The 17,330-nt window shown below is 38.5% G+C and overlaps 1 protein-coding gene across 1 annotated transcript in view; it reads right to left on the bottom strand.

Moving 5' to 3' along the window:
- LOC142100693 (ubiquitin carboxyl-terminal hydrolase 12-like) overlaps positions 1 to 11,161 on the bottom strand; it is a 52,441-nt gene extending 41,280 nt beyond the window's left edge. Inside the window, exon 1 of the mRNA XM_075184421.1 lies at positions 10,953 to 11,161. Within this exon, the coding sequence (XP_075040522.1) occupies positions 10,953 to 11,129 (177 nt within the window). The 5' untranslated portion in view covers positions 11,130 to 11,161. The remainder of the gene's footprint in view (positions 1 to 10,952) is intronic.
- Positions 11,162 to 17,330: the final 6,169 nt, after the last annotated feature.

The raw sequence follows: 17,330 nt of genomic DNA, 5'->3' as shown, positions 1-17,330 counted from the left end.
GGTCAAGAGTTTGAGCCCTCAACTGGTAAATTTAGCCTTTACTACCCCTCCCACGGGGGGAAGGGGGGGGGATGATGGAAGTTAACTGACTTCACTATTATCATTTTTTTGGCAAATAATGTCAGTATACCAAATTTCAGGTCAATTGGATGAGCCCTTTCTGACACACTAACACACGCCGCTAGGCTTATATATATATATTAGATTTCGTCTGTTATTTTTATGCATTTCTTATTTTTCTTATCTGATGTCTTTACATTTAGTAATCTTGGTACTTGGATAATATGTATGACCTGTACTGTTGTGCTTTATACACATATCTGCTGTTATAAATTAAAAAAAAATGTTGGTTTTCTCAATAAACCATATTTTTTTAATTTTAGAAAAACAGCTCAAAAATTGTTCATACTGTTAATAAATACCCCCAGTTTTATTTTGGGATCATCTGCTACAAGAACTTTCCTTTTGGACTGTGTTAAAATAATGATAATGAGAACTATCTAGGCCTGTTCATTACGTTTAATTCATCTCATTCAAATATCCTTTTAATGGATATTATGTACAATGACACACAGTATGTTAATACTGGTTGTTTTTTTTTTTAATCATGTGTTTTTTATATCACAAACAAAAATGAAAACAATAATAAAAAAAAAACCTAACATGTTATGCAAACAAGCATTTGCTAATCTAATCAATGAATTGACATATTCGTTATCCAGGTTAAAAATATAGTAACACATTAGGTAAATGGTTAACTATAGGATATGAACAATTATTAATGAAAAAGCGGACATAACAGCAGTTCTTCCAATACAGAGATTTGAAAAATATACAGCTGTGAGAGTTGATAAACTAAAAAAGCATATTAAACAGAATTTCTGTACATTTAATAATATAACTCAGGACAACACAAATAGGTGGATGCACAGGACAATGCTAACCAGGGACCAAGAAAGAGAAGCCTGTGAATATACTAGTTCCCTGACTCCAGAATGTATTCTATACTTCCAGCTGTACCAGTGAAACCGTATCCGATAATACTTATAATCAGAATTTCTAACCTTGCACATGTAGCGCTCATTACCCATAACATCACTTATTAGAGATCGAAATTTTTTGGAAGTCAGGGGAAATACTGAAATATATAAAACATTTGTGATAATTGTATGTCTTTCATATATGTTAAGAAAGCTTTGCACAGATCATTACTATTTGGTGCTGCTGATCTGGATGGTGCTACTTAATGAGTTTGATCTGGCTGAAGGCGTTATTTGTTTTTAGTATTTCTATTTCAGAAAGGGTGTACAATCGACCTGTTGGCGTTAACAGATTCACCTTACACAGAACATCTACCATAGTAATCCATAAAACATCCGGCTTCCTGGAGTATGAAAAAGATGGTGATAGACCAGCTGGATGGAGGATGTCACTTTCACTTCATCTATATTTTCATCTTTTTCCCAGAGCAGTTACATAACCTCTGATGTCAGCAAGTGGGAGCTTTTCTTGGGATGTTTTCACTACTCTTCAAATGCATTTTGTGAGACGGAAAAACGTCTTCACAAAGATTTTTGTTGTGGGTGCTGCATGTATGAAGCATGGAATTTCAAGGTCACAGGAATTGTTAATGTGTTTTTGAAGTGATCATCTACAAATATTGTTGTCTCAATATGTTCTTCTCATGCTGAGAAAGTAAAATGCATAACTATGATGCCTTCCTCTACCAGACAAAAGGTTATTGTGGTGTAAGAATCTGATCCTCTGGATGTTGCAGGCTTGCTCGGGATGCTAACCTCTTCACTGGGCCACCTACACCATCGCAAGGGCCTTTGTCTTGTGCAGTCGCTGAAACATGCTACTCTGCTTCTACACCAAAATCATCTTTATGACAGCAGAAGTTGGCAAAATTTTTCTTGTTTTTAAAAATTATACGGCTGACCCATCAGAGAAGTAGAAAATCTTTTTTGGTGGTTTCTCAAATTTTGTCTTGAACAAGTTTATGAGTTTCCTCTGGAAGTAGTAGACTGCCACTGTGTTGTGTGCCTGTTCTGCAATTTGCTGTCCCTACCTGCTCCCAGCACACATACTCCCAGAATACTACAATCTGCTTTTTCAAATGTGACACAAATGGTCCAGGGTCTGGTGGGCTTAAATAAGCGAATAAGGGGCTTTTCTTTACTAATTAAAGTCCACACAAAACGTAACCTGTCCTTGTAAAAGGCGGGCCTATTCAACACAAGTGGAGAATCTTTTAACTTAAGCTTGCACGTCTGCGCAGAAGTGGGAGCAGGCGCTGTCTGTAGAATCTCATCCCCAAACGCACCTGAAGAGGAGCGTGCATTCATCTAATAAAGTGAACTGGAAAACAATAATGTTTTGTTAATTTTCTCAGATGTGTAACGCCTCAATAAACACAATCTTCATTAATCACTCAAAAATGAAAGCTCTTGTAGCAGATGATCCTATCATGATCCCAAAACAGAACTTTGGGGATTTATTAACTACAGTATGAATAATTTGAGATTTTTTCAAAAATTAAATAAATTTGGCTTTTTACATTTTTATGGAAACATACTGCTGTGTCATATGTAGAATGACAATGTCATGAAAGTAACAGTCCAGTTCGGCCAAAAAAAAAAAAAAACAGGTTTGTGTGACACTGCAGGGGGTGTTGACTAGGAAGATCAATCAAAAGCATCACTCAAAAGATTGATCTTCCAGCTCGTTGTCCTTCTCCTATCATTTTTTAAAGTGGCAAACAAAACAGACTATTCGGTTCTATATTCCATGCAGCTGTTTTTACCAGGGCTCCAGCTAATTAATTCAGCAGCAGAGAAAAGGTTATGAGGTAGGTTGTAGTAGGGATTTAAGAGGAAAAGAAACACTATTACATCTGTGTTGTTGATGGAAACGACACAAAATATATGAAAATGCAGTAATACCGAATGAATGGTGTAATGCATTGACATTTATAAGGTTTGCCAATACTGCTCCATGCAGTATTGAATCAGCCCTGCACTGACAGCTGTTTTTGCCAGAAGACAACAGTACTGAATTAATAACTTGCAGTAAATGGGTACATGTTTTCAAAAACATCAATTTTGAATAAAGCTGTGAAGTGAATTGGAGAAGATATTTTTAGTGTGTTTTGGGGCACATGCATTTCTAGTTAAAGGGATGCTCCATCTTTGGGGATATCTGTCCGATCGCTCTATCAGTGAGATGGGTCTTCTCAGATGATGGCAGCACATAACTGGATAGCTGCTCCCACCAATTACATATACTCAACAATCATGAATTGTATTAAATTAACAGGGCATACAATTTTAAGGGGAAATCCACCTACATTGATATTTTTCCTTCACTTCTTCTAAGAAACAGACTTTATCCTGACTATAAACCTCCAAGCAATATCTGGCGAGTTCATACAAAGGAGGGCACATCTCAGGAATGGTGACATTTAGTCACTTGGAATGCTAACTATTAAGAAACAAAATACATAAGTGGATACCCTATGTAATATGTTTGTTTTTATACCATTAAGTGGTACCTATTTTAGACTATGTAGTTTTTTTCATATGTTATTACACATCTCTCTTAGTATTTCAATGGGAGAAGCTAGTAGTAATTAGTAACATAGCTTTTGCTAATATGTATCAGTCCTAGGTTTCTTTGGATGAGATCGGAGAATCCTGACTGTTTACCTAGAAGAAGTAAATGAAGAGTGGGCAGGTAACTGACAAACAGCCATGGCTGAAGAATTATAAACCCATTCAGTCAAGAACCCAAATGAGAGAACTGCTTTGGAGACTGTAGATGATGCAGGTTTGAAAAGAAATGTTACCAAGTACCATTAACACAGCGCTTTATAATGAACACATCGCAATTTAACCCTTTGCTTGGGCAGACGGCCTCCACGATTAGCAGTCTTGTCTGGCACCATCTAGCAAATTATCGCTTTATCAGCCTTAATATTGATTTGTTTCACTTAGTGACTGTGGTTTTCAAGGCTAAACAAAGCAGGGTCAGCAAAACAAGAGCAAAGAACAAGCAGATTCACAAAAGAAAACAAACTCTCTAACATGTAGCTGTTATAACCCTTTATACACCCTTCATGCAATTCTGTTAAACAAAGCTTCAGGCACTAGACATGCACGGAAAGGATTTTACTCATTTGAAAGGGCTGCAAAAAAAATGTTAACTTGCTTAAAAATGTAAAATAGGCCTACATGGAATTTACTATAAGGAAAGAGGAACCTCTTTGCAGAAACCTCTCAACATTGTAAAAGTTCCTGTGAAGACCATGGCCAACAGTGAATCAGAGCGTGGCCAATTCATTCTGAATTGTTGACTGATTGGCTGATCTTACTGTCACAGACCCCATCCATGCAACCATGGCCAGACCTGGTGCAATGCGATAAGGGGGATGCTGGGTCAGAAATACTTTCTGCCCTGGTGTCCTGGGTCCTCCTCTGCCCGTCATGCTTCCTTCAGACCGCCAAAAATTACCTTGCAGGCCTCAAGTAGCCCACGGATTGTACATCAATGATACAGTGAATTCATATACTCCTGTAAAGTATGACATGACGCAATACAATAACAATGATGAGGATAATAAGATCTAGTCATATAATCATACAATTCAGTTGACTTAGAACATCAGTAAGTGGCATCCTTATGCATCCCATATAAGCTCTGCCAAAAATGGGTGAAGATATTCCTTTATACAAATAAGACAATCAGGAACACAGTAAACATTTTAAAAGGTTTTGCTCTTAGCATCAAACAAGTATCTGTGAAAAAAAAACAAAAAAAAAAACCAACACATCTAGTAATCAGTGCTGAGAGCTGCCTGTTGGATAGCACTGGCCGCTCCCACATGTTAAACCCCCTTGCAATAAGAAGACACTAGGGCAGACGGTGAGGACATCATGGGGAAAAGAGTAGGAGACTATGAGATCTGCTATATTCTGGGAGCCACAGTTTAGAGGTCTGCTATACACTAACCAGCACATTGCAGGACAGTGTTATAAACAAAATATTGTTTTACACACTACCCGCCAGATTGGGGATCTGCTTTACCTAACCCCCAAAGTGGGGTATGCCTTGTGCCCAAGCCACAATGTGCTCTCCATTGTACAAATCTCAGCAGAATGTACTCTGCTTTGTACACCAGTCACTTTAACATACTTTGAGCCAATAGTTTTCACTAGTATGCAAAACAGTGTTGTATTGTGGTACCACGTCACCGAATGAATTACAATGCTGATACCAGACGGGGCTACATGCACTGTAGATCATAAAGTAGGTTACACTAGTTTCTTCACTTCGATGCACTAGGTTACTAGATGTGTCATACACCTTCAAAAGGCATCCACAACTGTCAAACCAGGAAACTTTGACACCTAAATCTTTAGTCATGCACAAAATAAAAGTACACTGTGCAACACAAATAAAAACAGACATATTGTGTGTAATAATTCAGACACATGCATGTTTGCTACACTTCACCCAGTGTAAATCTAGGGCAGGGGTTCTTTGTCTATTCCAACAAAAAGCCTGATTATGTCTAGTAAGCTTTGGAATCAAAGTGTCAATTTTGTTAATGTATTTATTTAGAAGCTGGTTACACACTACAAGTTATTCAGCCGATTATCCTGCCAATCACATTATAAAAGACTGTTAGGTCTGATATCACATTAGTGTGTACGCTCCCACGATCGTGTTTAAGTGTTCCAAAGCACATCGCATGGTTTGATTTGATTTTATAAACGGACTAAAATTCTCTTTCAACGATGGAACAATGTAGTGACAATTCTGCAGTGTGTACCCACTCACGACCATCTGTTCGACAATTTGCCAATAGTTCCTCCAACAACCCCGCCTTTCTGGGCATGCATATTTAAATTTATAAAGTTGTCTCTTACGTTTCCCACATGGTGTGTTGTCTAAACATGAAGCACATTGATTTATTGATCTTTTAACGGCGAATCACTAATAAACTTTTATTTACATGCTCCATATGTCATCTATGTGTTCCTGTATGCATGTATATACATTATGTCTACTGAAGCCGATGGATGCATATCTTCCCTGGATTCTAGAATTAAAGGAATTCTACACTGTTTTGTCTACACTCACTTTATGGAAGCGCTCATCAATATTCAGCTGAGGGGTTCTGCAAGTACAATCCTAACATGGTGCTAATAAACATAATATGTTTATTAATACAGAATCAGATTGTATAAACATTATCATGGCAACCCCAACTAAGTGCATGTCAACAGTGACCCATAGGTTAAGAAGCTCTGGTCTAGGGAATTTTAACAACTTTCAAAATGCAGTTTCTACAAAAGGGAAGAACATTACAGTATACTCAATTTACTATTTGGCCCTAATTAGAAAATATAGAGACACAATTTCTATAAAGTAAGTTACCAAAGAAAGTAAATATGCACTATGGAAGTTTACTGGTGCATAATGCCAGATTAACACCAGAAAACAAAAAGTGGTTTCTATTGAAGAGTTTATAGTTTATAAGTGTGTTGCCTTGCAGTTCGCTCTGTAGTAATAGAAAATATTAATCATGTATCCCTATGTAGACATTCACTTCAGCCTCAGCCAATTTTTCTTCCATTGAACTGAACCCATTATGAACAAGTCACAAATGGATAATAGGAGAGCAGAAGAGGGGTACAGTCTTATATAGGCATCTTAGTAAAACCTAGATGGTAGCGCATCTTTAGTGCATTTCCCGTTTTATACTACCAGTGCTAAATGTCAGTTCTCACCTATTTTTTAAGTTGGTGGTATTAAAATGTCATATTATATCTAGGTTATATCCAGATGGACTTTTTTAGGAGTGTATTAAAAGCGATGTGACACTTTAGAGATATTTCTAAAGCACCTCTCAATTTGCTTGAATGGAATTTTAAAACCATAACTAAGCTCATAGACCCTATTTCTTTAGACAATTAGGTGTTTTTCTATGATCTTGGCCTTGGTGTGAGGAAAGATAAATTAAATTAAAGCAAGCCAATGGTATTTTTAACAGGAGGAAAAAGACGTCTGTCTGGATACAGACTAACATGAAAGTGCAGGTGAGAGAAGGGTAGTACTTCTTTGTAACTCAACATTTCAGTCAGGCTAACAAATGGACACATTTGTTAAGGCAGGAAGAGGGGGATGCATGACCATTTTTTGGCAAGCAATTGCTCTGGATCAGTTATGACGTTGCCTGCATGATTTAGGGGGGTTTAACGCACAGTAGAATACTATGGAGTCTTACGGAAGCGCTCATTAATATGCAGCTGGGAGGTTTTGAAAGTATGATTCTAACATGCTGTTACTATGAAGGGGAGGTTTTGTCTGTTTTTTAGTATTATTTGCAACACCTACATTAGAAGCACAGTGAACAAGCTACAGCCATCACATGGACCGTTCACACTGTCATTAATATGAATAAATATCCAATATCTACGTAGAATATGGTTGTACATGGCAGCAAAAAAACCCAATAAATCTAGTTTATGTTGTTTGTTCAGATGATGTGATGTGTAAGTAGCAGGTGGACTTTATAGTCTATCATCATCATTTATTTATATAGCGCCAACATATTCTGTAGCGCTTTACAATTGGGGACAAACACAGTAAACTAATAAACACACTGGGTAAAACAGACAAAGCGGTGAGAAGGCCCTGCTCGCAAGCTTACAATCTATTGGACAAGGGGAGTTTGACACATGAGGTTAAGTCTACATTTGCAGTCGGCCCAGCCAGACTGCAAAGGTAAAAGTGACTCATAAGCTAAATGATCCTGTCACATAACAATGGTGATCAAGGGGTAGTTGTATAACAGGTGGTAATAGGGTAATGTACTGAGATTAAGAGGGTGGTTGAGGAATATTATAAGCTTGTCAGAAGAGGTGGGTTTTCAGAGAACGCTTGAAAGCTTGTAGACTAGAGGAGAGTCTTATTGTGCGAGGGAGAGAATTCCATAGAGTGGGTGCAGCCCGGAAAAAGTCCTGTAATCGGGAATGGGAGGATGTAATGAGGGTGGATGAGAGACGCAGATCTTGTGCAGAACAGAGTTGCCGAGTTGGGAGATATTTTGTGACAAGAGAGGAGATGTATGTTGGTGCAGCTTTGTTGATGGCCTTGTAGGTTAGTAAGAGTATTTTATATTGGATTCGGTAGAAAACAGGCAACCAGTGTAGAGACATACAGAGTGATTCAACAGAGGAATAACGATTTGCAAAGAAAATCAATCTTGCCGCAGTGTGCAAAATAGATTGTAGGGGTTTGAGTCTGTTTTTGGGAAGGCCAGTAATGAGGGAATTGCAATAGTCAATGCGGGAGATGATAAGTGCATGAATTAAGGTTTTTGCAATGTCTTGTGTGAGATATTTGCGAATTCTAGCAATGTTCTTTAGATGTATGTAACATGATTTAGATATAGAGTCAATGTGGGGAACAAAGGATAGGTGTGAGTCAAGGATTACACCTAGGCAGCGAGCTTGTGGGGTGGGATTTATGGTCATGTTAGCAACAGAGATAGAAATGTCAGGTATGCTCTTGTTGGCGGGTGGGAATATTATTAACCCTGTTTTAGAAAGATTAAGTTTGAGTTGGCAAGAGGACATCCAAGATGAAATAGAAGAAAGACAGTCAGTTACACGGGACAACACAGATGTCGAGAGATCAGGAGAGGATACATAAATTTGGGTATCATCCGCATAGAGATAACATATTATAGATGAGAATATTTCATGAATGAAAGTTAGAAGTACACGGGTCCTTTAAACTGTCAGATAATCAAAATTATATTTGAAAAAACTACTAATCCCACAAATTCAATTTTTCATATATGAAGTATAGAGACAAATACAGTTTTCCATCCTATTCTAGTCTTATTTTGTAGATTTCTTAAAAAGTAATGTTTGATTTGTATTCTCCCTATCAACTTTAGTCGAAATCACAAGTATTCTAAAATGTGGGGATAAAGAACAAAAATAAAAGTATTTCAGCTATGCTTGCTGTGTAATCACTGGCTTTGCCCTGGTGTATGAACCCACCAATCTGCAGTCTTAAAAATAATAATAATAAATAATATGTTTGTTACCTAGGAAAACAGTTTTAAAACGGCTTTACATTACCACAAAGCGATGAGTGATAAACAAGCAAGAACCAAGCAAAAACCTCCTGAACAATGTCTGCTTCCAACAAAAGACAGAACAGCAGCCTGCTGGACAGATTTAGATAGAGGTATTTACAACTATTATTGCAGGTACATAATTGAAGTGTACACCCTCTTTTCTCCAAATGCTGATCCCTGATTGTCACAGGAATCACAGGCAGAACTTTTAAAGGAGCAGGAGCCCTTAAAGGTTGTGTGGTGTAGCTATCATCATCACCCTTTATTTATATAGCGCCACTGATTCCGTAGCGCTCATTCACATCAGTCCCTGCCCCATTGGAGCTTACAGTCTAAATTCCTTAACATACACACACACAGACAGAGACTGACTAGGGTCAATTTTGATAGCAGCCAATTAACCTACTAGTGTGTTTTTGGAGTGTGGGAGGAAACCGCAGCACCCGGAGGAAACCCACGCAAACACGGGGAGAAAATACAAACTCCACACAGATAAGGCCATGGTCGGGAATTGAACTCATGACCCCAGCGCTGTGAGGCAGAGGTGCTAACCACTTAGCCACCGTGCTGCCCTATGATATGGATTTAGTTACTTTCTAGCCATAGTACCACTCAATGTATGCTGCACAAAGTCACAATTGAGTAAAGAAATTAATTTGTTAAAAAATATCAAACATAGAAGTATTACATATAATTCTGGATTCTTAAAACATGCACAAATAGTTAAAAAAAACCCTGAAATAACCATTTAATCTAAACAAGTTATGTCTTTTTCATAGCTCAGCTACTGTGTAATATTTCATAGCCTCTATTCTAAAGACAGCTTTAGTGATGCATTACAATGATTCAGCAGATATATATATATATATATATACATATACACACACACATACACACACACATATATATATATATACACACATATTCCATCACAAGAATCTTTATGTAGCACTAATCTTGTAATTTGTACTTTATGACATCACCAAGATCAGTACCAGTACAGTAACATAAACATAAATTCACAACATCATCCCCCATCATTTAGAGATCCAGAAAATACATCGCATGTCCACCCATCTAGGGTGGCACTATTCAAAACAGGTGTCAAGAGAAAAAAAAAGTGAAAGAGTGCATACACATACTAGGTAAAGCTACAGTAATATACAATAATACACACTCAACACAGCACACATACAAAATAATATAAACACTGGCAGTGACACTCCTCAATTACTGCATATTTTTTTATGTGATAATAAATGCACTATTTAAACTCAGTCATTGTATTTTCATCAACAGAAGAGCCTGACTGTGTGCATAATCTCTGCACAAAGCATGTCCCCAAAATGAATACCCTGTTCACCAAAATAAAAAACCTTAAGTCACAACTAATTTGTCAACATAGTAACACGAAGACTAGTGATATTAAAATGCACACAGGACTACCTACTAGCTGAACAGGTTATTTATTTCTATAATTATATGCAGGTATCTGTAGAGTATTAGATGCCAGCTTGTCATTCTGCATTTATTCCTATATGCCAGCAGATATACAGTACATGACTAAGTGTTACCATTATGTATACCTAATGAAGCATAACAGTGACACATTACAATATATTACATAACTGGGATGTCAGCTACTTCCCCTCCATCAGGTACCCCAGAGCAGCCCTCACCCACTGATATCTCTCTTAGCTCCGGACCTCACCCCCTAATCCCTGTCTGCCCCCACTTACACACCCAGCACCCCCTCCCCTCACTCCCCTGCCCAGCCCCGGCTCTCCACACTCACCATCGTACAGATCGAGGCGATCTTACGGACGGTCATCAGTACGTCCATCCGCCCTCCTCCGCCGTCGCCATGATGAACCGGAGCTCGGCCCTTGACAGCCGCAGCAGGGTCACCGGGAAAGCGCTCCGCCCGCTGCTGTGTTACGTTGAAAGTGAGCCGGCCGGAAACAAGAGACATGGGAGTAGAGTGCCTGTGACAGATGTTCCGGGGAATGAATGAGACAGAGACTTGGAGCAATAGACAGCATCCATAGTTTATAGGTGTATGGATGAACATGGGTGTGTATAGCTGACCATACTGCTGCATACAGGTTACTTCAGACCGAGTAACCACAATCACATATATTGGCCTTGTCATCACCTGGGTGAATTTCATTGTAATTGTTATCTATTCCATGCGGATAGAATTATTTATATAAGTGTGTTTTACTGTGCTATTGTTGTAATAAACCCATCTAGATGGTAGAAGTGTGAATGGTATCCATGTAGACCTGGTTCTTAAAGGTTCTTAGCCTAAAATTGCCAATTTAGACCAAATTGACCCAAAATCGACACAAGTGTGAATAAAGGTGACCGAGAAGAATTAAAATCCGACCATATTTTAATATTCATGGCTGAAAATGTAGTGGCTATGTCTCTGTATTATTTACAAAAATGACCTATCTGCTCAGTGTACCTCACATATCAGACACATATCCATATGTTTTAGGCTAATATACCAACCCAGGGGCTTGTGGAGCTCATTAGATCTCATGTCCAATGATCGAAGTAGAAATGTAGAAGTGGCGGTATGAAAAATGTAATGGGAATGTCAGTGTCAGTCAATAGAAATTGATAGGTTTACACAGTGCCGTAACTAGACATTTTAGTACCCTGGGCGAGACAGGGCACCGGCGCCCCCCATTTAAGTGGGAGTGGCATTTGACAAGTGGATGTGGCCAACCTAATGTGTGGGTGTGGCTAGGACTTTACTAAAAAAAATAATTTAGATAGATATATATATATATATATATATATATATATATACACACACACAGTGGTGAGATTCCAATAAATTAACAACCGGCTCTCTAGCCTAATGACCATTTAAAGTATGCAAAAAATATATAGCGATAGGTATTCTAATATTTTATGCACTTAATACTCAAATAAGAACAGCAAAAGTGTCTGTGTCTGTGTTTTAGGGTATTTAGACTGTAAGCCCCAATGGGGCAGGGAGTGATGTAAATGAGTTCTCTGTACAGCAGTGCGGAAGAATTTCATAAGTTTAGTTGTTTTATGTAGAGGACAAAGTATATATTTATTTTACATAAACTGTACTGGGCATGAATTTAAGGAGGGGTTCACATATACTTAATTCGAATTGTAATACTAAATTGTCTGTCTTATTCATATAATGCCTCAATGTAACTAAAATACTGCAGTATGTGTAGGTTTAAGTTACTTTAATATATTGTGACAAAAATTGTCATGCTTTATCCTTGTCTCTCAAACAAACATTGCGGCAGATGTAGTTGAAATCTTTTTCATATTATCAATTTGCTTCATATAATCAAATATGATTTAAAAAACGGGGATCTCATAAACACGTGTAATCTTTTTTTTTTCTAGATTTAAACCTTTATTCCTCTCTCTCACTATATATTTCTTTATATATTATTATATATATATTTTTTTTTAGTATATACAGACTTGAATATCTGCACGTAAACAGTTATGATGAGAATACCTCTTGCCGTGGGAAACAAGAAAGATATACTAACAAATTTGCATATACAACACGGAAACCATCTAACTGATCCCACTGCCTCCCTACCTGTGACGTATGAAAGGTTTCTATAGGACATAACATCCACACATGTACAATAAGTTATCACCATATACAAGTGCTATTAAATCTGTGTATCCATGTATTACATTGTGCACTGGATGGACAGTGGTCAGTATGATACAAAGATGCTAAAATGACTTTAACGCAAAGTGCAACTAAGTACATGTGAGCGACATCTATTCTTATGAAAGTGTCGAAGTCAGCAAATTGGATAAAGTCATTTCAATTAAAATCGAGCAAACTTGGTTGTCTTTGTCTGAAAATATGTGTAGAGCACTCTACGGCGTGGAAGGGCGTACGCAGCCGCAACACGGGGCAACAACAGTATTTACGCTTTTACATACATTCGCACCAACACACACATTTGTAAAATAGTACACATTAATGGTAGTTGCAGCACATAGTTGTTTATGTCGAAATATAGTAGAGTTTATGTGTAATATTATAAGTTATATGCATATCAGTAAAACATATGGTACACGTTGAAGGAATCATGTCATGTGTGGTATCATACTAATCCCCTTCACATTTGCAACTGTCCGGTTCACTCTGCGAATGGATCGTAGAGTGCATACGCAAGTTATTAATGTTAAGGAATTATGGACTATTAGGATTAGAAATCTTGGCGGAAAGATCGGAGCCCATTCCCTGGAGAGATGACCCCCACCTTTGGAATCCTGAGCTTAAACTAGCCTATGATCTGCAACCTACTGGACCCTCCTTAAACCTGGACCAATAGAAGCAAGCCACACCCTTTGCATTGTTTTACTGTATTTCTGTGTGCATATAAGCAACAGCTCCTCATCTAGTGTTCAGTCACCTTGACCACAGACTTCAGACCTGAATGACTGTTCACTGGATCCAGAGCGCCTGCGATAAGTAACGGCTGTACTTATTATTATTATTTCGCTTGAATATATTCTGCTACTTTTTGAGAATAAATCTTTGTGTGTTGGAAACACAAATCGAGATTCGACAATCGTTATTGGATAGCGACAAAACACTCATAACAATTGTGATCAACGGGTATTTAATATTATGTTTCTTCCACTTCTGCGATTAACTGGGAGCAGCTCACAATATGCTGACATTAAACACAAATAAAACTAAAGTAAAAAGCAGCTGCAATCTGTAAACACGTAAAACGGTAACATACAGAGAACAGATCACCCTTTACAGAATATCCAGCTAAAACTTTTATCATCAGTTAACATAGTCCCGGATTAACTTAAAAGAGTTTGATGCTTCAGCCCTTAAGTTCCGCATTGGAACGCAAACTTTCAAAATGCCGAACTTCCCGTCAGTGGAACGCACATGCGTTCCACTGCGGAACTTAAGGGCTGAAACATCAAACTCTTGTAAGTTAATATCTCTCTCTCTCTTTAGCCCTTAAACAGAACTTAAGGGTTGAGGTACAGAGGCAGGTAGCGGGTGGCTGCTGCGCCCCCTTGGCCTTGTGCCCTGGGCGACGGCACCGCCCGCACCTGCCTCGTTGCGGCTCTGGGTTTACAATGTAGGTAGTAGAAGAAGTGGCGGTGTGGCATACCACCTTACCCCTCCCCCCGACACACACACACACACACTTCGACCACTGCATGTGACTAAAAATAATGTGTATAAGTGCCTTGATCCGAAGGCTAAAATATACAGACAGACTCCCACTTAACTACCTACCTTATCCTCTACCTCTCCCCTTCTTTCCCCTTCCCTGCCTCCGTCGCTCTACTCTCCCTCTCTCCCTCTCCGTCTGTCCATCCCTCCCCTTAGATTGTACGCACCTCTGAGCAGGGCCATCTCTCCTCCTGTTTCCACCACTTCTAACTCTGCTCTCCAGCTACTTTGCCCTCCTCCTCGAGGGCCCTCCTCCCCCCTCTGGGAGTCTCCCTGTCTTCCGCGCCCTCCTTTTGGGCCCCGTCATTTGCAGATACTCCCCCCGCCCTCACTAGCTGTGCATTGAGCTTACTGAGTTACTGTGCTTTATGTTTACTGTACTGTGCTGTCTCACCTTGTATTGTAATTCATTTTTGTCCCTGTACGGCGCCACGGACACCTTGTGGCGCCCTATAAATAAAAATTAATAATAATAATAATAATAAAAGACAAAGTCCCCTTGTGAGTAGCCTACTATTGGCCATACGTGTTAAAATGGCTTCTACCATTATATATATCAATCATCATCAGTAGCTATTTATATAGCACCACTAATTCCGCAGAAAACTCACATCAGTCCCTACTTCATTGGAGCTTACAATCTAAATTCCCTAACATACACACACACAGATGGCAGACAATTAATCTACTAGTATGTTTTTGGAGTGTGGGAGGAAACCAGAGCACCCAGAGGAAACCCACAGGGGAAAACATGCAAACTCCACACAGATAAGGCCATGGTTGGGAATCAAACTTATGATCCCAGTGCTGTGAGGCAGAAGTGCTAACCACTAAGCCATCATGCTGTGTGTGTATATATAGTGATATACACATTTTGATATGGTTGTTTCTAAGGACTGTGGATGTTTTCAGCTTAGTCTTTGTATGCACACAACCACCACTATCGGAAGAGAATCATTGATATCGCTTTTTGGTAAAATTTTGCTATTCAGGAACCACTTACCAGGCAGGGATTGTTGCTGGTGACCCTCATAATTGTGGACATACATGTACAGACAGATAAGGTGATCAACAAGTATTGTTAAGGCACAATGAATAATTTTTAGCTATAGAGTCTTGAATGGTCGCAGCCGTAAGTGCCAAATTAGGTGAAAACGATTGTCCAGACCAATTATAATTTGTGTACATAGCTTCACTTATTTTAGAGAAAGAAAAGTCTGTTTAGAATAACTTATTTCTCTAAAGGTTAAAAATAATAAAGGACTATATATATAAAAACCTTCTACAAAGGATATCAAAAATAGTGTCATAAATATGATATTACATTTATATGCTCTAGGATTTGTGTTCATCTCACCCAGTACTTATCAGCTGCAGAGCTACAGAGCATTTATATTGCTGAAATAATTATTATGATCACTGCCATAGTTAGTGCAACTGTACAATTATTCCTGATTTCAAGGGTCAGTTAGCTCAGGACAGAGGCGGAACTAGCGAGCTGTGGGCGCCGGTGCAGGGAAAAAGGGAGGAGGGAACTGGTGTCCACAGCTCGTTAGTTCTCCTTGCAGCGGGCCCTATTGCCTCCTAGTGCACCACACCTGCTGCACCAGTTGTAGTTCCACCACTGGCCCATGACACACATGCATGAGAGGTACTAGGAATGTTTATCTTGTTACTTTATTAACGGTTGTGCTTGGCCATTTGTCTCCAATTCAGTAGTAGTCAATTAGAAAGTGATCTTACTAGAATCAGTATTATCTCAGACCTGGGGGTAGATTTACTAAACTGCAGGTTTGAAAAAGTGGAGATGTTGCCTATATTAACCAATCAGATTCTAGCTGTCATTTTGTAGAATGTACTAAATAAAAGATAACTAGAATCTGATTGGTTGTTATAGGCAACATCTCCACTTTTTGAAACCCGCAGTTTAGTAAATCTAGCCCCTGGAGTTTGGTCCTGGCAATTGGACACCTTTCACTCTATGACCTAGGTAATGAGCAAATTCTGAATAATTTTGTGATTAACCAGAGCTGTGCAGATATTCAAGAAAAATAATACAGTTCATCCTGATATCAAATCACTTTTTATGTGTTTAGTTCTACTTTTAAAGAGAATCTGTATTCAGATTCTACAATTACTTTTATTTATATTACTAAATAGTGCATTTTACACTATTTACCAAAAAAACAGGGTTCCTCCATTCACCCAGGAGAGAGCACATAATATATAACTGATATGAAACACACACATATTTACAGAATAAAAGAAAACAACATGGAAAATGTTTATAGAGTTTGTATTATTAAGAAGTGAATAATGGAGACAATCATTCCAACCCCCACACAAACAAATGTCCACCACAATACAGTACTGAGTTGGGCACAACATGCCCAGCACAAAAACGACCCCATGCCTGCCATATACCCTATGATTACCACATTTTCAGCATAACAACATGACCCTGAACTCAGCTTAGCCCTCATACTTATGCCTACCACCATCGATTGCATACGATATGAATGCCAAGTTTTCTGCCTCATGCCCATTAGTCTTATACCCACCACATACAGCATACATGATAACATACCCGATTGTCCAGTCAACAGATAGTAAAGATTTTCCCAATTTACCTCTCTTTCAGTGGTGACCGCTTTGTTAGTTTGCTGAGTCAATACAAGTGGTTTCAGACTATGAAACATTTGATTTCCTACATGGCCATGGCACATTAATTCTGTAGACATATCCCATTCATTTAATAGATATGAATGGGCCATGTTGGTAGTAAATAATAGGATACCATGAACTGTCATTAACAAATAAAAGCTACAGCACAACCCCTAGAAATGAGCAAATGCAAATAAATAAGATGGAAGGACTGAGCTAGTCAGCAAGCAATACAGATATTGGGATCTCTTATCCAGAATGATTGGGACATAC

Source organism: Mixophyes fleayi, chromosome 9 (genome assembly GCF_038048845.1).
Source record: "Mixophyes fleayi isolate aMixFle1 chromosome 9, aMixFle1.hap1, whole genome shotgun sequence".
Lineage (NCBI taxonomy): Eukaryota > Metazoa > Chordata > Amphibia > Anura > Limnodynastidae > Mixophyes > Mixophyes fleayi.
This window is presented reverse-complemented; position numbering and strand designations above follow the sequence as displayed.